Source organism: Silurus aristotelis, assembly GCF_946808225.1.
Source record: "Silurus aristotelis genome assembly, chromosome: 28".
In the NCBI taxonomy this organism is placed as follows: domain Eukaryota; kingdom Metazoa; phylum Chordata; class Actinopteri; order Siluriformes; family Siluridae; genus Silurus; species Silurus aristotelis.
Genome location: NC_139601.1, coordinates 13,407,142 through 13,428,862, shown reverse-complemented (window position 1 = coordinate 13,428,862; position 21,721 = coordinate 13,407,142). Strand labels below are relative to the sequence as shown.

General features: G+C 37.4%; 3 protein-coding genes across 3 annotated transcripts in view; all 3 read right to left on the bottom strand.

The window, feature by feature from the left end:
• podxl2 (podocalyxin-like 2) overlaps positions 1–5,353 on the bottom strand; it is a 39,209-nt gene extending 33,856 nt beyond the window's left edge. Inside the window, exon 1 of the mRNA XM_083534477.1 lies at positions 4,637–5,353. Coding sequence (XP_083390603.1) covers positions 4,637–4,688 — 52 coding nt within the window. The 5' untranslated portion in view covers positions 4,689–5,353. The remainder of the gene's footprint in view (positions 1–4,636) is intronic.
• A 3,406-nt stretch (positions 5,354–8,759) lies between these two features.
• mcm2 (minichromosome maintenance complex component 2) lies at positions 8,760–17,885 on the bottom strand. The gene is made up of 16 exons (XM_083534431.1): positions 17,739–17,885; positions 16,389–16,573; positions 16,039–16,202; positions 15,393–15,665; positions 14,910–15,129; positions 14,370–14,577; positions 14,123–14,257; positions 13,697–13,888; positions 13,501–13,594; positions 12,831–13,081; positions 12,313–12,439; positions 11,166–11,278; positions 10,818–11,060; positions 10,381–10,563; positions 9,476–9,631; positions 8,760–9,195 (listed from the first exon to the last, which is right to left on the bottom strand). The coding sequence occupies exons 1-16, from the start codon at positions 17,742–17,744 to the stop codon at positions 9,085–9,087; spliced, it is 2,661 nt and encodes an 886-aa protein (XP_083390557.1). The 5' UTR covers positions 17,745–17,885; the 3' UTR covers positions 8,760–9,084.
• Positions 17,886–19,686: 1,801 nt separating this feature from the next.
• ccdc51 (coiled-coil domain containing 51) lies at positions 19,687–21,700 on the bottom strand. The gene is made up of 4 exons (XM_083534535.1): positions 21,550–21,700; positions 20,940–21,280; positions 20,692–20,856; positions 19,687–20,604 (listed from the first exon to the last, which is right to left on the bottom strand). Exons 2-4 carry the CDS (start codon positions 21,252–21,254, stop codon positions 19,831–19,833), a joined length of 1,254 nt encoding a protein of 417 aa, XP_083390661.1. The 5' UTR covers positions 21,255–21,280; positions 21,550–21,700; the 3' UTR covers positions 19,687–19,830.
• Between the last annotated feature and the right edge of the window lie 21 nt (positions 21,701–21,721).

Below are 21,721 nucleotides of genomic sequence, written 5' to 3'. Positions count from 1 at the left end.
CATGTCTATGTTGTTTGTCTTTACATAAAAGGAAAAAAATAAACGCTGATTCCTACTGATCTCAGTAGGTTACATGTCTGCACCACGGTGTCTACCTGACTTTGCAGCAGTGTGTAGGTGGCACTCTGGAGACTGAGTATAGAGGCTTGTACAGTATCCAGAGTTGCTGAGTAACCAGTAAGATGATACAACAGCGCTGCAGTAAAAAGATCTGAGACGTCTTATTAGATAATTAAATTTTATTACAACAGAGATTGAGACCAATTTCAATTAGAAGTCAAATAAAAAAAATTTAAAAACCAAAACCAATAAACACAAAAATTAACTGCATTGTAGCTTAATTATTAAAGTCCTAGTAATATATAGTGTTGCTCCTAAGGAGTTGAAAAATCTGGCGTATCAGCATTACCTTGCAATATTTTGCAATTTTTGTTTACCCCTGTGGTCCTTGAAATAAATCCTTGGTTTATATTGGTTCATGATTATTTGCCAACCTGAAGTAGGTATTATCCCATGTACTATACAATGTGAAATGACTACACTAAAATAAAATTGTAAGAGTAAAGAAAAAACATTCACCGTTTATTCTATTATCTATTCAGCTTCACTAAGCTTTACATTTGTTTTTACAATAATCAGGATTTTATGTAAGCCATGGTTTAATGCTGGCTTTTGGTTTACAAAAATTTATTTTTATTCACTCCAATGCAAAATGTTAGCAATAGATGAATTTTAATAGTCAAGTGCATTCAATATTTAATTACATGTATTGTACTTAAAGAAAATAATTTTGAAAGGATATTATGTTAATGCAATGTTTTAAAAGGTTATTATGCTAATTCAAGGATTAAATTATATAAAAAAACTGACACCAAAATAAGTATATCTACTGTTTGCTTTTGGTGATTGGTGAATCTGATTTGGTGTAACCCACCCCTAAACGATACGATGTTCAACAATATTGGCTACTTATTATCCTTTACGTATGATTTGACACCAAATTTCTACACAACCACTTCTGGCCTCTGTCTTTCACTCTGAGCGAGGTTGAACTATAATTGTCCTTGAGCACAATCTTCCAGAGCTTACAGGTTTTCTGATATGGAAACACTGTGGTATGAACAATTCCAGCTCTTCTACATTTCAAAGCTTTTCTGGTGGACCACCTGTACTAGGATTGCAATGTCTGGGGAATAGGAAGTGGCATGCATAATCAAGCTCTTTGCTATCAAATGTTTAGCATAGATTTGAGCTTATTCCTAGAGTCCAAGCTCTGGGAATCCTGGCTCTGGGGATTTTCTATAAAGAAGCTCGCACTTGCACACAGTCACCCTTTTCTTTTCATAATCCGTGACTATGTCTGCGTGAATGAAAGTGGCAAATGCAGTAAAGCCTTTAAGAAGTTGACTTCAAAGTTTCATGCCAGTCACATGTTTGCTCTCCACCTGTTTCTTCTAAAAAGACAGCTGAGACAATTTCATATACCACTCATCTATAAAGGGTGAATGTACGCTTTCGAATAGGGACACATATGCATTCTGCATTTGTGACATATATTTATACAATCTGCATAGTGTAGTGTGCAAAGCTGCTCTGAATCTATTGAGAATGTTGAACGTAGCATGCTATCATTTAGAACTTTTTTTGAACTGAGCTAAAGTCAAGAGATAAAGTTAAAAGTTTTAACCACTGAGCCACCACTTTTAAAGAAGAAGAACATGCATCACTTTGTCTTTCAATAGCTATAAGGCTAATGCAACAAATAAGAACTTACACACACAAAACATTGAAATATCTACATCAATTTACTGATATCATTTAGATCACAGTTACTATTTTTGTAATATACAGAAATAAATATTGTGGCTAAATGTGGTATCACATGAGGAATGTGTATGGTTTGGTTAGATAATGCTTGTGGGCTGCATATTATTTAAATTCTGGAAGCACTGAGATGTTACAACTCCAATGTTACTTTGGCCTTGTGCTTAGGATCATTGTCCAACTAAAAAGTGAATTTCTTCCCAAGCATTAGAATTTTTTTAGAGTATTTCCCTTTATTTTGCTCAATCGATTCTTCCTTCAATTGTAACAAGACTCCCTGATGGTGAGAAGCATCCCCATAGCATGATGCTGCCACCACCATGCTTCACTGTAAGGATAGCGTGTCTTGAGTTATTGAAAGTATTGGAAGCAAATTGAGTTTTGGCAAAAAAAAAGCTTTCTCTTGGGTGCGTTTGGCCCTTTCCTGCATAAAAGCTTGTTCACTTTTATGTTTTCTCACATAATTTTTAAATAGCAGCTTCTTTCTTGCCATCCTTCTATACAAGCCAGTGTTAGGAGTTGCTCGTGATCGTGTTTATTATTCCACTCCCAGCCATTGAAATCCTTCAAAGGAATTGTTTGATTCTCTCTCAAGTCTTCTTGTTTGAGCACTTGAGGTTTGAAGGGCAGCCTTTTCTTGGCAGTGTCTAGGTAGTGTGATGCAGCTTTCACTTCCTGATTATTGATCTAACTGTGCTGATAAACACTTGGATATTAATTTGTATCTCTCTGGGCCCAATTTTTCTTCAGATTCACAGCTAGGGCAATGAGTTTTTATTAGTGGAGTTTTTATAAAGAAAATATGACAAACTCTAATAATTCACATGTGGATGCCAGTGGTGAGGGTACTTGCATACTTGTTTGGGCAATTTCTTTCATTGGTATAAAGCAGAAGCCCCCACAGCACAAGGGTCGAGTACTTAAGCAAACATGATATTTCAGTTTTTAATTTATTAACATATTTCCCAAAATAAATTGTGTTACCTAACAATAATTGATTCTCAGTGGTTTGAAATAAAATAGAAAACAAAATAAAATGTTAGTGTACCATTTGAAGTGTAGTGATACGGGAAAATTGGTCTGGCATCTAGCTACTTTTAGCTAACCACTGTAAGTACGCCTTTAAAATTACCCTACAAATTAATTATGTTTCAATATGTACATCAACACTATAATTTATGATATAATGTATAAAACTCAGGGTACAAGGAAAGGCAATGTTTAATACTCTTATTTTTGGGGGTGTGTCAAGTTAATAAATAATTAAATCAATCATTTTAGAATCATTATCTTCGTACTAGAAAAATTCTAATGGCAATTTTATCTGTGGCAAATAAAGCAGACCAGTTAACAATACATTAAAAAAAAACAAGAGTTCTCACTTCAATCCACGTTGTTGTATGTTCTCAACGATAAATCAATCCCCTCTTATTTACCACTATATTTCTAAGTGTCTCCTGTTTTGTACTCAGATTACTCCACACAAAAATGCTGATTGCATCTGACCTGAATTAGTTGTCTGCCTGCACCACAATTTCAGACTGACTTTGCAGAATTGTGTAGGTGGAGGATGGAGATTTATAGTCTCTGGTCCTGGCTAGGAGCTTTCTGCAGTGGCTATAAACATTAATGAATGAACAAAGTAGTGAACAAGGCTGCAGGACGGCTTGCACTTCTCGATAAAGAGCCACAAAAACCTCCCTCGGGCTTATATCAGGTAATCCGAAGGTTTTTTTTTGTTCTGGGTTTATTATGCTGCCGAATTTAATTTCCAGTCATACACCAATACATATACAAAAATTAAATAAATATTATATATATATATATATATATATATATATATATATATATATATATATATATATATATATATATATATATATATATATATATATACGTTGTTCTTGTTCCTCGCTGCTGTACAGCATAAAGATGACTCATCTGGTTAAAGGTAGGATATGCAGCAAAACATTGCGCACAGACAGATGGACAGACATTTTAGATATTTCACTTTTGTGCTTGACCATCATCTCAATTATTTGTGTTGGAGTGTTGGCAATAGCAGCCGAAACACAGTATGGCTTTTGACCAGTGCAGTCTGTGATTGTTTACGGGCAAGTGTTTGGACACAAAAGAAAAAAATCTGAGGTGCTTTTTTCATCCAAGAATAATCATCTCATCAACTTTTTGCCAAAAAAAAAAACTAAACAAAAATCACATTAAGCTGTACCTCCTCACTGCACTCCAGTGTGGTGCCAGGAGAATAGAATTTACCTTAAAATAAAAATTCATGTACAACTCCACCTTTTCTTTTTTTTCCCCCAGATAAAAAGCATAGTAGTCTATACCCACTTTCTATGGCAACCTTAAGATGGCATTTGTTCTACCTCTATAGGCCTATGTCTAGAATCTTTTACCTAGAAAGGTGCATGTCATGTTTTTTTTTTTTCACTCTGAAGCATGACACAGTCCATTTATTTGCCTTGAATGATCTTTGGTGTACACTATATCCACATTTTCCTTTGAGATACATCACAAAAGTTGAGGTAGATGTTCAATTGTATTGATACATCATTTTGTTCTGTGGAGTGTGTAAGATTTATTCATAAAATATCATCCATGTAAATAAATATATAAAAAAGAAAAATAGATAGCATGCAATTTCTTCCAATAAAAAAAATACAGAATTCATAATACAGATTTGTATATTAAAAAAACTAAGAAATGCACAGATCCATATCCTAAATTTAGAAGAACTTAAGCTATGCATAAGAGTAGTGGATAAAAATGCGTGTACATTTGTAGATCTTACCTATGATGAGATGATGAGGAGAAGGATGATGAAGAAGAGGAGAACCAGGCATGGCTGCAGCACAATAAGAGAAAGATTTACAAAGAAATCCTTGGATACTAAGCTATCCTACTATCCTAATGCACTGAAAGCACAACAGAGAGAGACATGCTGTGCGTCTGAAGGAGCTGGATGAAGATTATCAGAGCATCTGCAACATCTCGGAGATGATCGCAGTCTCAGTGACCTCGGTGTGCGAAAGCATGACCACGCAAAGATTTCACACGCGGCACGCAAACACTCGCATTTTCAGATGGATGGAAAATCAGGAGTAGCTCCGAGCTGGCGGCTGGAACCCCCTGCCTGGCTTTAGAGTATATTCTGGATGCTTCGCCGCTCCTGCAGCGCCCTATTGCTGTGAGAAAGGAGCATGAGCAAATGAGTCTTACTACTCGAGTTAAAAGAATCGACTCGTAAGATGAACCGACTCGTAAAATAAACCAGTTTTTCCCATTATTTACGGATGAAGATCCGTTTGCACTTTTCAAACATCCAATTCCACGTCTAGTCTCCATTTGCTGTTTGAAGAACCTTCACTCTTCTGGGAAGGTTGTTGTTGTTGATTAGATTTTGTGGAGATTTGCGCTTAATTTATCCTCAAGGGCATTGGTAAAGTCAGGTACTGATAGGTTGAGGAGGCCTGAGGGTGCAGTGGTCCAGTTTATCTCAAAGGTGTTCAAGATTCATCTCCAACCCATGTAAAAAGTAGCCCAGTCAAAAGTTTTCACACAGGATCTCCTTCATTGTACATTAATACTGAATACATTAAAATGATGAAAGAACACATTTGGAATTATGAGATTAGATTTAGATTAGATTCAACTTTATTGCCATTACTCATGTACAAGTACAAGGCAACGAAATGCAGTTTGGGTCTAACCAGAGTGCAATAACAGCAAGTGCAGGATATACAGTGTTACATGATTTCCATAAGTTAAAATAGAATTATGTAGTAAACAAACAAGGGTTCAACATCCCAGAATATGTTTTGCATTGTATTTGTCCAAAGTAGCTACATTTAGCTTTGAAGACAACTTGGCACACTCATGGCATTCTCTCATCAGATTCACGAGGTAGTCACCTGGTCGGCGCTATCTTGTGTCTTGTGTTGTCTGTCTGTCTGTACTGTTTTTCGTCTGCACTGTTTTACGTTGTGTTGTAACTCTATGTTGTTTAGTGTAGCACCACTTTGTTCTGGAGGAACGTTGTCTCGTTTTTTACTGTGTACCACTGTGTAGAGTAGAAATGACAATAAAAGCCTCTTGACTTGACCTGGAATGTTTTTTAATTCACATGAGTGCTGTATCAAGAGTTCATCTGTGACATTTCTTGCCTTCTTAATGTGCTTTAGACCATCAGTAGTCTTGAGCAGAGGAAGGGCTGAGTGCAGAGTCAATACTTTGATTCAATTGTTATTTGTGTAGCGCTTTTAACAATGAACATTGTCTCAAAGCAGCTTTACACAGATAATGCGGTGATAAAGAATGAACAAGATGTTTTTTATAAGTGTACGTTTGTCCCTGATAAGCGAGCCGGTGGCGACTGTGGCAAGAAGAAACCTTGAGAGGAACCAGACTCAAGAGGGAACCCCATCCTCATCTTGGTGGCACAGAATGTCCATTTATTACAGATAATGGTCCTATTTGAGCTTCTATAACTACTGTACAAATCCATATCAAGGCAAGAAATTATGCAGTCATCAAAACCATCACATGCTATGATGAAACAGAGTCCCATCATTACCAGTATTTCATTAGTATTAATGTACAAAATTAAAAAAAGAAAAACACTGAAAGTGAAGGTATTTAAACATTTGACTGGTAGTGCGCACACACAAACACACACACACACACACACACACACACACACACACACACACACAGGGGCCATCTAGTCCTTTGATAGCAAACCACATCTGTTGCGAACTGCACAAGCTGCAATATATTCATGTGATTTTAATAGCTGTTAAGGGAAAAAAAATTTTTTTTTTATGAAGCATTTATACTTCTGCATTTACTTTCGTGAAGAATTTACAGAAAAAACCAACTCGCCTTAATTTCTAATCCACTGGAAAACGTCATTTTATGAGGTTCATGTTTATGCTTTTAATAAAGATGATGAATGCATCAGTGCAGATGTGGCAGCAGTGAAAGGAGACTTGTTGAATTGATTTGGTTTTCTTGCTTTAGATTTGGCATTCATTCTCTCTGCATTAGATACTTGTCTGTGATGCAGCACTCTTTTATACTGTGATTCTGTATAATATTGATTGTTTCTGAAGCCATGGCATCATAATGATAGTATTAAGAGGTGGATTGATTGAGTACTGAAGGCCTAAGTGTAAAATGCATGGCTCAACACTGGTTGATTTATAATATACATACATACATACATATACATATACACACACACAAATATAATATGGTTATATGGTATGCAATTCATGATTAAACCTGATTAACTTTTAGGTGCACATTCACAGCAAAATGTACTGTACAGTGTAACGTTGGCAAAAATATTTCTTCCAAGTCATGAATCGTGACGAATCAAAAGGGGAATTCAATTCACTCACTTTGTTCAAAAGAATTGACTCATTGAATCATAAACATTATGCCCACTCTGCACTGCATGTAGTTACAGTAGATGTTATATTGTGTGTTATTATATATTATACACACACACACACACACACACACACACACAGTTTTAAAGAACCCCCCCCCCCCCCACACCCCCCAAAAAATATAAATAAAAAAAATTGTCCAAACCTGGTTTCACCTCTTAACTGATCCTGTTTCGTTTAGAACAGCACTCAATCTATTCAAGCAATAATCAACTAACTATACACATCATTAATTGGCAATTTTATACCTCTTTCCTGTGCAAAACTGCTCCAGGTCTATCTAATTCTACAGGGATCCCTTGTGCACAGCCCTTTTACAGTCATTTCAACATTTTTTGTTTTTAAATTTATATCTGGGTTCTGACAGGACCATTACAAAATTGTATTGACTGTAATCCTGTTTACACTCTGATATATGCTTAGGGTTGTCACAGTAGGGGTGGGGGGGGGGGTGGGTGTGGCAGTGCAGTGATTGTTCAGTGTTCCTGCAGGCCAACCAGCTTTGTGCCAGAATAGACTGGTATGAAGTACTATTTCCACCATTACTTTACCATGGGTTTTTTTTCGGTGCTCTTTGGGTGCTGTCTTTACTTTAGGAATTATGACCAGTGGATAATGACTTTTCTTGGTTGCTATATTTCGCTAAGAGTAAGAAAAAAAAAAAAATTAAAGCATCAAAATATAAACATGGGGAGTAGATTAGTTGTAGATCCACTATATATTCAACTGTCAAAAATATTAATAATTCCACATAAACCTTACATCTCTCCCTCTCACAAATACCAGGTTTCTACAATCCAATTGGCTACACCAAAATGATCCAGGACAAAGAGAAAATTGGCAATAAGCCTGAAGCAGAGCAAATGTTTTAGTTTTCCCACCTTGAGAAAAACACTACAAACATCTTATCTGCAATATAAGCAAGCTAACCTAAACAATGACATTGATGCTGGCATGGCATTAAAAATTATAAAAAAAATACTGTACATGCAAATCATTAAAATCTTGGCATTTGGATATTGACTATATTGACTACTTGTTTCCTTTGTTACAACTTGCAAAATCCCTATTATTATTATTAATTCAGGATTTGGTTACTGGCAGACTGCAATGTTTGAGCAAATAAAAAATTAAGAAATTGGAAAATGGTAAAATATATTTCAGTGCCCCTAATTTTTAAATCGTGACCCATCAGAACTTCTGTAGTAGAGCCTCGGTTAGGGCTTTCTGCAGCTAATAAAATGACCTTGGAATACTCCTGCATGCACAACATATTTTTAGATACAGGAATGTGCAATACCACCAGGTTTTCTGCAGTGTTGAAATTTAGAGCCAAAGCTAGAACACTAATTGTGATGATCCAACAATGTGCTGATGTGCATGCATACTTGAACAGCAGAAACCAGTACTGTGCTTTAAATTTCAATTCGGTGGTCGAGTAAATCTTGCTGTAGTCTGTAATTTAAGGGTAAGTAAACATTTTATTTAACAATTTCTTTTAGAACATGGTACACTTTTTTTTTTTTTTTTTTTTACACAATATCCAATCCTACACATGCAAAACATTTCTGCATTTGACAGTAAAAAAAAAAAAAAAAAAGAAATTCATACCACCTGTCTTTCAAGCAAGAGCAAACATTACCACTACCAAAGTGTGGCGTTTCTTTGAATGATCAAATGACTCTGTCCATATCAGAACTCCTCCATGTCCACACAATGTGGCGAAATAGCAACATATTTACACGTCCACAAGATTCTTAAATACAAGCCATAAGCAGCAGATGGCTTAGAACTGTTGCATGATCAGCTTCTTCTTTGCATCATGGGAAAACTTGTTGGAAAGGAACAAATCGCTGTCATAAAACGCTGACAAGCTGTGGATGTTGATTTGTCGAGCCTGTAAAAGGAGAGAGGTGGGATTATTCTAGAGTAGAGAAACTCTGAAATCTGTTTCCGACACCAAAAAATTTCTAATTCAGACCTAATTTCTCGCAATTCTGCCATTTTATTTTTAGCTAATCACGCAACATCACCCCCTTTGAAGTACAAAACACTAATATACCCCCCTTCCCCCCCCCCCCCCCCAAAAAAAAAAAAAAACATTTCCAAAGCTACATCTAGCAAGTTTCTTTTAATGCATGACAAACAGCAGTAAAGTACATCATCCTATCAGTTACCTTGTCCACCAGATCTTTCTCAGGGATCTCAATGACATCCTGCTGTACTCCATAACGGTTGCGCTGGTAGGACACTTGCTCAGCCACCAGTTGCTTGAGGATAAACAGCAGTAGCTCATTGTTGTCTCGCCTGAAAGCCAGGTAGCGTGCAAATGTCTGGAAGAGAACAGACTCCAATGAGTAAAATGTAAAACAAATGCAAAATGGACCGATTTGTTAAAAGAAAAGAAAAAAAAAGGCTAAGCAAAATGTGCTTTAATTGTACACCCTCAAATGCCAAACTTCTTTTATCGACTGCACATTATTCCAGTACTAAACAGGTGAAAAGCCCACAGGCAATGTATTGGCATGCATTTCAAATCCAGAGTGCTGACTTCACTGTGCTGATTTAACAAACAGCAGGGTAGAAATGCAAGTTCTCCTACCCAAACATGTTTGTTGCCCAAAGTTAAATCATAGCAGCAAAAGTCACTTCTCATTAAAATGTAACAGATTTTGTTCCCAGGCAACTAAAGGCAGATTTATTTTGTAGTAGATATAAAGGGGTCATTTTGAAGCAAATTCAAATTTAGTTCGAGATCACATGGAAAAGACACTGAAATGGGATTTCAGACATTACGACATTAGACATTCTGTAAAGTAAGAAATTTGACTACAGACAGATTAGAATTAGATAAAAAAATAAATAAAAAGTGTGTATCTATATCGAGAGAGAGAGAGAGAGAGAAAGAGAGAGAGAGAGAGAGAAAGAGAGAGAGAGAGAGAAAGAAAGAAAAATAGTACAGCACAAGCTTGGATTATTACTTCCATGGTGGATAACAGATTGCAAAAGCAGCCCCCTGATTTATTGGGTCCTAAATTAGTTCCCTTTAACTGCAAGTCCTGGTACAAAAGACTCTCTGTACCTTTCTCATGCTCCTCATCACACTGAACTTCTGTGTATCGATAAAACTCTCCAGCATGACACGAATGGCCATGTTGACATCCTCCTCTTGTACGTAGTCACGAAGGTGCATACGTGCGTGAGCCTCTGCCATCCGGATCATTGACTCAATGTGACGCACTGTAATGGGGATGCTGCCAGTAGCCTGTCAGAAACGGAGATAAAACTTCATTACCTAAAGCAGATCAAAGCTATTACTTGATGGTGAAAAATTCTCAATCTCAACCAACGCTTACTTCAAGGCAAAGCCAAGTCTAAACACTTGCCACTATTCGGTCAGTAAGACATCACACAACCATTACATTATAATCCTTGTATTAAGCAAAAAGTTTTAAAAAGGTGTCTACTACACTGTATAATGCCTGTTTTTTGTGTTTAAATTTTAATTATTGCTCCAACCATGGATTCCTTGCGGAGGTCGCTGTAGATGCGTGCCACCTTGTCCTGGTCCATCTGATTCAGTTTGGGCCGCACACGCTCCTTGGCATAGATGATGTACTTCCTGAGTAGCTCCTGAGGAATGGGTGGCACATCTGATGAATTGGGCAGCACCATTTCCTCAAGGCTGGCAACACCTCCCTCCTTATTGCTGGGGTGATGCTTTATGTGGCTGCCCACCACGAAGCGGGCAAGCATCTCGTCCTGCACAGATAGATGAATGGGGAAAAGAAAATCAAATAATATTCGAAGGTTTGCAAGAAACAATGGGTGGGGTATAACTATTGGGGGCAAAGCTGTGATCCTCACCTGCACAGGATCCACAGTGTCTCTTACGACACACAAGATGTCAAAACGAGACACGATAGGTTCAGTCAGGTCAACGTTCTCAGAAAAGGTGAGGGATGGGTCATATCGGCCACCTTCAAAAGGGAAAGATAGCATAGTGATTAAATAGATCATGCTGGAGAATCTGTCATGATTAGATAGATAAGATACACATACATACAGTATTTTGCAAAAGTGAGTACACCCCTGACATTTCAGCAACCATTTTATTAAATCTTCAAGGGACAACACTATAGAAATAAAACTTGGATATATTTTATATGACAACTGCCTTGCTGAGGAAGCTGAAGTCGTGACCAACTACTTCTCCAGCCCTGAACCCTATTGCGCACCTGCGGGGCATCCTTAAGCGAAAGGTGGAGAAGCGTCATGTGTAACATCCAGCAGCTCCGCTTCATTATAGAGAAGTGGAAGAGGATCCCAGCAAGAACCTGAGCAGCTCTGGTGAATTACATGCCGAGGAGGATTAAGGCAGTCCTACATAATGGTGCTCACACAAAATAGTGACACTTTGTTTCCAGATATTTTGACAATAATAGCTGTATGTTGAGTTATTTTCAGATTACAGTAAATCTGTACTGCTATACAAGCTGCACACTGATTACTATAAAATATATCCAATTTAATTTCTATAGTATTGTCCCTTGAGAGGATATACTAAAATGGTTGCTGAAATGTGAGTGGTGTCCTCACATACATATACATTAATTTGTAAACATTATTATGCAAATCCACAAACTGGCATGATCAGTGTAATCTTTGGTAAAGAAAATGTACCATCAGTCATAGCATTCTTTATTTCACACAAACTACAGCAAATATCAGAAGTTTGATTCGCAAACATGGCTCATAGCTAGATTGATAACTTCTCTGCTAATGATAGTAGGGTTATTAAAAAATCCCAGAATAACAAATAATTTAAAAGAACTCTGAAAATGTGAAATTGTGATTTGTTACATATAAATAGTGTAGGGTACAGTTCTCTAAAGCACACAAACCAGTATATGTTAATCTTTTAAAAGCCTGAAAGAAGTCCTGAATGTAGAGACAAAGCTAAACTGGATTAGTGATATAACCAACACTACTTGCATAAAACTGTGGTACACACCAATTGGGTTTGCAGCAGCGATTACAGTGCATCGGGCCTGCAAAGAAGTGACAATGCCAGCTTTGGAGATGGAGATACTCTGCTGCTCCATTGCTTCATGGATACTGGTGCGGTCCTGATCGTTCATCTGTGTAACAAAAAGCACAGTGAGAAAAATTAAGGATGAAAGACCATACCTAAAAGTATTTTAATTAAAAGTCTACTTTAGTATCTTTTTTTTTTTACCCCATATGGGTTTAAAAAGTACTGAAAAGAGCTATTCCTAGGAGTAAATGACAGATGGGATTTATTTACAGTGATAGAACCAAGTCTGTATTATTATATTATTGTAATTTATACACTTAAAATGTACTAATTATGGGTGCATTTTATCCCCCTCAGTGCTACTTTCATAAATCTATATAAATTCTGATACCTCAGAAGCTCTGATTAACGTTTTATCAACAGTACTTAGGACTAAAAATATTTAGGAAAAAAAAAGATAATACAATACAATAATAATGACTTAAGGGTCTCACCTTATCAAACTCATCAATAAGACAGACTCCACGGTCTGCCAGGACCAGAGCCCCGGCTTCCAACGTCCACTCACGAGTGACTGGATGTCTCTGGACGTAGGCTGTGAGACCGACGGCTGAGGCACCCTGCCCCGTTGTGAACACTGCCCGGCTCGCAACCTTCTCCACATACTTCAGGAATTGAGACTTGGCTGTGCCTGGATCTCCACACAACAGCACGTTGAGGTCACCACGTACTTTATGCTTTCCTCCTATAGACAAAGCATTTTTTTTAAACCGGATAAACACTGAAAACGCTCCACTAGATACAAAGTTAGATGGTATGAACATATATACATATGTGTAAAAAAAGATTAATACAGACATGATTAATCCCATACTAGCTTAAAAAAATATATACTTAATATAAGACCTGAATAAAACCAGAACAATGCATGCAGGCCTGTTTTAAAAAACTTTTTCACACCACAAATATCACAGGAGATACACAATTTTGAGTAACACAAAAGCCTTTATTTTGAACACACTTACTGCCTTATAAAAGGTTACCGCAAATATTATTATTAATAATAATTTAGTGACAGCACCTCTGAATAATGTAATAAGGTCTGGTATCTGAAATCCAGGTTTACAGGTTAAACCTGGATGCAGAATGCTATAAATAACTCACCCGGATTCTTAGACTCCCCACCAAACAGTGCAAGAGCCAGACCTCTCTTGATATCTTCATGGCCGTAGATAGAGGGCCCAATGCTGGCAAATATCTGCAAAAATAAAAATAACCCAGTTAAGATTAGGACTGAAGAACTTGACTTACCTGCTATAATGATCTAGTGCAGAAACTAAAGCAGTGCTGTCGTACTCACCCGTTCTCCGATGCGCTCATCCTTAGACAAAGCCACAATAGCTTTTACATCTTCATCAGTGAGCTCTGCTACGGCCACTCGCTGATCTTTCCGCACAATGTGATTGGCCAGGATTACAGTTGCGAAAACAGGAAAGCCATTGGCCATGTTTAGTGAGCCGTCATAGTTGTTGTGATAGATGCCAGTCAGCTCCTAATAATACACACAAATTCAAGTTTACATTAAATTAGGCACCATGTCATTTTCAAAATATTATTTTAAATATTATAAACAATGTTCCAAACACATTTTAACACGCATTGACTACCACACAATAACTTACTCTAACTGGATGCTTCTTGTACCATTTTCACATCTTATTGTAATTCTATTAATTTCGAACAAAAGTGTAAAAAAAAAAAAAAGAATTTCAACGAAATCACTCACAATTTCATCTCCAGGTTTACAACTATCTACCAGATCAGCCAGAAGAATGGCATCCTTAGACCGGGGCAGACGACCAGCCGCCACTTTGCCAGGACTCTCCTGGATGGTGATGCGCTGGTAGTTCTGATACACGGTCTGTAGAAAGTATGCATATGGCGATTTAATCTTATGTGGAAAAGATTAACTCAAAGATGCCACACAAACAGTTTATAGCAGGAACACCACATTGTTCAAAGCCTGCGCATACCTGCTCCATATTGATATCAAAAGGTCCAAGAGACTGACATTCTGGACAGGAGCCTGGTTTCACTTCCTGGTTTTGTGATTGGAAAAAGGGGCCAAGGATGAAGTTACACTTGTTACAGTTGTATTTGACCATGCCGAGTTGGGGCAGCACTCCCGTACAGCTGGTTACTACACCACTGGTGCGGATAAGCTGGTTTAGATGCAGCTGCCTACAAATACAAAAAAAAAAAAGACATTCTAGAAATTGTTTTGGGGGATAAAACCTATTTTTGTTTATTCTTTTTTGATAAAATATCTGAACAGAGAAAAAAAAAGGCAAAAGACATAAATCACAATCTTATACACTGTTTCGACCATTAAGAAAGTCAGGCTTTGCGAATATTCAATTGCAAAACACTCCGATTTTCTGCAAAGATTCTTATGTGGACTCAAAAACAGTTTGTCCAATCGGGAAACTCAAATACCTCTAAAAAGTAACTAATATTTAGGATGACAGTAAAGTGACAAGCAGCAGCAGCCATGTACTTGTATGAATGTGTACCTGAGTGAACGTAGCTCCTCCACCAGAGGCAGGTTGCCAATACGCACATGGATCTCGTGGGCTATGCGATCATATTTGGGGTACATGGCCAGCACCACCTCTTTTGCTGCTTCATCAAAGATCTTCAGCATCTCAGCAGGTGCCTCAGGAAGAAAGTAGGCTAGTACATGCTCTCTGGAGGCCAACTCCTCATAGTTCACCAACAAGCTCTCCTTGTTTTCTAGAAGTGAACAAAACTAAGTAAGTGGCAAATAAAGTACTGCGGAAAAAAAACCTTTACAACTTACATTAGAGAAAATACTAACATTTAAGAGTTACAACCAAAGACTTCAATATTAAACTACACTACTCATCCTTAAAAACTGTTCTGGACTTGTTATTTGGTTTGAATTTTCCTAACACTAACATACCAGGGGGAGCAATAATTTTCTGGAAGTTATTTTGTTATGAACAAAACTTGAAACGCCTAATAATGTTAAAAACCTTTGCACATGTCGCTGATCCTCTCTTTAAAAACATTGTGGCCGTGCTCATCCACGTGGGTGCGAAGAAAATTCTTGAAACGGTGGTAGATCTCCAGGCGTGGGGCAGCCATAGAAACCCACTCCCGCACTGAGTGACCCTTCATATCCTCCAGGTTCTCAATGCTCTCAATCATCTCCTCATCCTCGCCTTCAGCACCAGCTCCTTCTGCGGCACGTTCTGCCAGACGCCGTCGCCTCTTTGATGGTCGCTCGTCATCCTCATCTTCACTGTCTGGATAAAGAAAATATTAAACGTGTTTGGAATAAAAGTTAAGGGAATCTGTATGTACATCGAGTCCAAAATATCAACAGAGCAAACAGCACTCATGTGGTTAATTAGGGAAACATTTATATACAAGGTGATAGAGCAGAAAAGATTGATAGATTGTAGCAGGAGAAGTTTCGCTGCATTTTGTTAAATTTTTAACATCACTGTATGGTTCGATGCTATAGCAAAAATAGTGATCCAGTCTCTGATAATGTATTGATCATTTGTACATCATATTTATCATAATTATGTTCCAGAATGTGGTGAATATTTCTAATAGTTAGATACCTGTTGTAAAGAAAATGTATTTTTTATATATATATCATACGAAACTCACCATAAAGCAGCCCCCTGGCCATGCGGCCAATGCCTATTCTTTTGTCTCGGTCATTCATAGCTGCCTCAGCACGAGCACGAGCTCCAGGAGACAGTTCACTCAAGTCCTCATCATCCAGACCTTCTGCCTCATAGCGATCCAGTTCAGGAATAGGACGGTAGTCCCTGCAGGTGACAAGTAAAAAAAAAAATAGATAAATGTCTATTTACAAATTTAAGCTGTTAACAAACATTAATATCTAAGAAATGGCTAAAAACTATTCTCTGTAATGCATGTCATTATATGTGCCATCGACCCATCTAACATGGCAAAGTATAAATGTTGTGTGTGTGTGTGGGGGGGGTGTTTACCCTTCCAACTGGTTCCCAAACAGCTCCTCTCCATCTTCTTCCTCCTCTTCAGGCTCATGGTCTCCTAGCAGTCCCTCAGACTCATCTTCAAACGGAGGAAGGTCTCTGCCTGGGCTGGATGTCAGATCGCCTCGCCGTGAGCCGCGACTCGGGCTCGTGGCAATGTTGAAAGACTCTGAAGAATCCTGGGAAAAGGAAATAGAAAACTGCGTCATTTAAAGGCACTCAGGTTAATGATGAACATGTTTATATTTAACTACATTATCGATTCTTTAACTTTTTGTGGTCAGAAAAATGAAAGTGGGATACATTAGATTAGATAGACTTTATGCCTGTAATTGTTTTTTAAGTGACTAAGGCATTTTCTTTTTTATTTTAGCATGGGATTTTTGTGTGTGTTTAAACTCCAATGTTCCTACACGCAGGTCTATGTGACAGCTTGTAATTTAACACCATGCTTTCAACAAAGGATTTACAGAACCGATTCCTTAAAGCAAATCCCGTTCAAAGGAACCGAGCACTGCCATTTATGACTCAGTAATAAAGCGTGGCGTACAGAAAATGTGGGTAATGTTAAGCACTTTATTTAAATTACAAATACAGTAATCCACAATGTACCTGAATAAGCATGTCTATGTTAAAGCTGGTTCAATCAAACACTCACTGTAGTGAATCGATTCCTTAATACAATTCCGGTTCAAAGGAACCGAACACTGACTTTCATGAATCAGTAATGAAGCGTGGTATACAAAATATTGAACACGTTTTAGACCCCATTTTGACACCAATACAATAAACACAAGATGTATAAATTTTATATTACAGAAATTGCATTACAATTAAAAAAAAAAACTTATTCTTAACTCAATTTTCGAACTAATACTAACTACTGATTTTCCACACGGACGTGTAAATATAACTTCTTAAAAAAAACACTTCAGCTTAAAAGTTTAGCTTGTACATGTGAAATGTATTAATATCTCCCATAATTCGTACAAAAAGAAAGAGTTCCCTGCTTCTCAAAAACCAACCATACCCATATGCCCGAATAGTGTACTAGGAGAATAAAAAAAAGATATACGAATTACACTGCAAATAAAAGGTTTTATTTGTGAAACGATTTAATGGTTGATCTTTCTCTCTTTTTCTTAAATCTAACACAAAGCATCTCCTTCACAGCGAGATGAAACCAGGCTACACACACACCACTCAGCTAAAAAATATCTCAAATTATTCAACTTTTTAAAATAACGTCTCTACTATAACACTTAAATTCTGCTAACTTTTATACGATGTAGTCGACTTATTCGGCTCTATGAATATACATATAAATATATATATTTTACTTACGGCCATTGTACTGCGTGTAGTCCGGGTCCCTTCAGTTTAGACTTGTTTTTTTTTTTTTTTTTCCTACCGGCGAGGCAAAGTTTTCGCGCGAAATATGACACGTGACCACAAAGCCCGCGAAATATCATGAATAATGAATAAGCGCGTGGCTGCTTATTGGTGCGCGAGCTCTCTACGTCACGAGCTCGGATTCATAGCTCACGTGGTCATGGCGCTGGGTCTGAACGAGGGAGAAAAGTGAAAGCAGAAATTCACATTACAGCTTTATATACAGTACAGACTAAAAGTTTGGACACACCTTCTCATTCAAAGAGTTTTCTTTATTTTCATGACTATGAAACTATGAATTAACACATGTGGAATTATATATGGAATTATATACATAACAAAAAAGTGTGAAACAACTGAAAAATGTCATATTCTAGGTTCTTCAAAGTAGCCACCTTTTGCTTTGATTACTGCTTTGCACACTCTTGGCATTCTCTTGATGAGCTTCAAGAGGTAGTCACCTGAAATGGTCTTCCAACAGTCTTGAAGGAGTTCCCCGAGAGATGCTTGGCACTTGTTGGCCCTTTTGCCTTCACTCTGCGGTCCAGCTCACCCCTAAACCATCTCGATTGGGTTCAGGTCCGGTGACTGTGGAGGCCAGGTCATCTGGCGCAGCACCCCATCACTCTCCTTCTTGGTCAAATAGCCCTTGATGCCTTCAGTGTGACTCTACAATTTTCATAGTCATGAAAATAAAGAAAACTCTTTGAATGAGAAGGTGTGTCCAAACTTTTGATCTGTACTGTATATATATATATATATATATATATATATATATATATATATATACACAGTACAGAGAGAGAGAGAGAGAGAGAGAGAGAGAGAGAGAGAGAGAGAGAGAGAGAGAGAGAGAGAGAGAGAGAGAGAGAGAGAGAGAAATGTGTATTTCTGGTTGGGTATCCTTATTTTAACACTCCAGCAAGACTAGATATGGCAGAACAATTTTAAGGTTATATCCCACTGATATTTACACATTTACAGATATGAGCGTAAACATAGATTTTGAGCACATGTAAAGTGTCTGACACCAAACTATTTGCATGTTTCATTAAAAATCTACATAACTTAAAAAATTTACCCTTGCACATCATGTCATGGTACCATTAAATTGTACCATAACATATACCAAAAAATATATTTTTTATAATTTCTAGCATTACTGCGTGAATCCATTTAATAACTTATACTTGAAACATCCTTTTCCAACCACCACCCATTAAAGTGTATGAACATTTCTAATTGTTTTCCATCATATTCACCTCAAAAAATATACATTGGAGAATTTACCGTCATGTGTCCAACAGGAAGTTACATCATAAAAAGAGTATGTTCTCTCTCTGGTTTCCTTTATTTTTATTGACAAATATGAGTTATTTTAGAATGGACAGCCATAGAACAGTCATTAAAGAAATAAAGAATAATTCAACACTTAAATTTAATTTCCCAGAATTTTCATTTACAACACCTGTGAAAGTCTAAAACCAATAGCATAACGACTAATCCTGTGGTTTTGTTTTTCTTATTTATAAAGTTGCCTAGTTTTTTTTATATATATATATATATATATATATATATATATATATATATATATATATATATATATATATATATATATATATATATATATTTTTTTTTAGAACCAGACATTAATGGCACCTCAAATGAGGAATCACCCAAATAACAAACCATCAAATATATGTATAGTGATATATGCATAGGTATTAGAATATTATATAAAAAAAATCTTAAAACCAAATTAATTGAAAACAAAAATGTTATACCACAGTTATAATGATACTAAAAAAGAAAATGTTTGTGATCTTCATGATTACAATATTGTTACCCTACTGCCAAGCCAAGAAAATTCTGTAAATGACAAGAAATGCAACAAGGCATCTTTCGGGTTGAACTTTTTAATTCTATACTTATCAGTGAATGGTTCTATGATTTTAAATGGTTCTCTTTTAATACAATACTCGGCAAAATCGGAAATCATTTTCAAACGATGGTCCCTTAAGTACAAGCTACAGGCATGATGATTTCATGTGGTACCTTTGAAAATAATATACAGCACTGGCATAGTTAAGGCAAACGCTGTGTAAGTCAAAATAGTGCTGTACAGGGTTGACTTGTTAATCTGAGATTCTAATCTTTTCTCGGTCTGATCCAGGCCTTGGATAACGCTCTCTGTTTCGCACACTAAAATTGGCTTATCTTTTGTCTGAATTAACGGCTTTTCTGCAGCTCGTATTGAGACAGATTTCTTCACAACCTGAAGCTCGCTCGCCATCTTCCCTAAATTCTGTCTGATTTGCTCAAACTGTGGTTTAAGGTCTTCGACGAGTGAATGAGATCTCTGACTGTGCAGAAGTATCTCATTAATGACTTCTTCTGACACGCTGGGTTTTGATGGCGGTGTTGCCGATCGGGCTGCTATGGGAACAGATATAGGTTTTTCATCTGTTCTATTAGTAATTGTTAACTTGAGTGTGTCTATGAGGCCTCGGAGTTCCTCTTGCTGGCTCTTGTGAGAAACGGCTTGAACTTTAATAGCTTCCTGTAAGTTTGCTGGTCCTTTCTGAGCCTCCAGGAGCAAGCTTTTCAACTCCTGCAGACGTACCCTGTTGATGTAAGTGGAACCCATAACACCAATAATGGCGCCTAGTACAGAGCCAATGATGGACCAGTTCTTGGTGCGTTCGGCACGCGCCCGCTCCTTCTCATGACTCTCGCGCACACCAGCAGAGAAAAGGGCAAATTTTTCCCGCTCTCCTTCCTCTGCATGTTCATAAGTTGTTTTGAGGCGACGTTCTTCCTATTAGTATAAAAAAACAATCAATGCACAAATATACTTAACTTTTATCATAAAGCATCCACACCTAGATATCGAGTCTTAGCCCACCTGAAGCAATTTGTGTTCCAGTGTTGCTAATTCAAGATAATGTGCTTCCTCTCGTGACACTCGGTCCAGGCGATCTCTAACCTCCTTAAGTCTGATCTGGAGAGCCTCCAAACCCACATGAGCCTCACGAACCATTCCCCTGGCCACCATGAAAGCCTTCTCAGCCTGAGCGTAAAACATCAAGACATCTGCTGTCAGTATTGATAACTCAAAAAGGCATCAAGGGATGTAAAAAAAGATACGCCTACCTCTGTAACCTTGGACTGAGCGTTTCGAACCTCATTAAGACCAACAAACTCTTCATATTTTCCCCACCAGTGAGTGACAGTAGCCATCACAGTTTTCACAGCATCCTGTCCCCACTGTTTCCCCAGCTCGGTCATGTCATTGTAGGCAGCCGATGTTTTCTTCTGAGCAGCTCCAGGTTTATCTGGTGGGCTTTTCTGAGAGCACAAGGCTCTATTGATGGAGAAGGCATTGCGCTGGATTCTGCCAGAGAACTGGAGGAGGTGGAAGAAAGTGCCATTTCTCCTTTGCAGTGCACAAGTTCCCCTGTAGCTCATTGAACTTCACACAACAAACCTTCAACCTGGAGTTAGAAGGAGCACTCTTAGGTAGATCTAACATTAATTGTTATCATTATATATTAATAAATTGTATTTTCTATATACACATTTTAAAACCAGGCTAACCAGTTACAAAAAGAAATAACAAACATTAAAATAACACAGTTTCCAATGTCACCATGTATCTACACTCCATGCTATACAGGTTTGACATTACAATGAACACATTAGCTACTGCAATAAGAAGCCTGAAAAAATTTATATAATTATCCTGTACACCAATATAACATACCAGATATTGGCTTTGGTCGTGGCTGTCGCCGTCTTTTGCGTAAAGTTATCCAAGACGCAATTAGAAAAATAAATTAGGGCGCTATGTAGTCATGCTATCGTTATATGATTCAAAACTTTTAGCTCAGGCACATGATAAGACTACCACATCCGGGTTCAACAGCGTCACATGG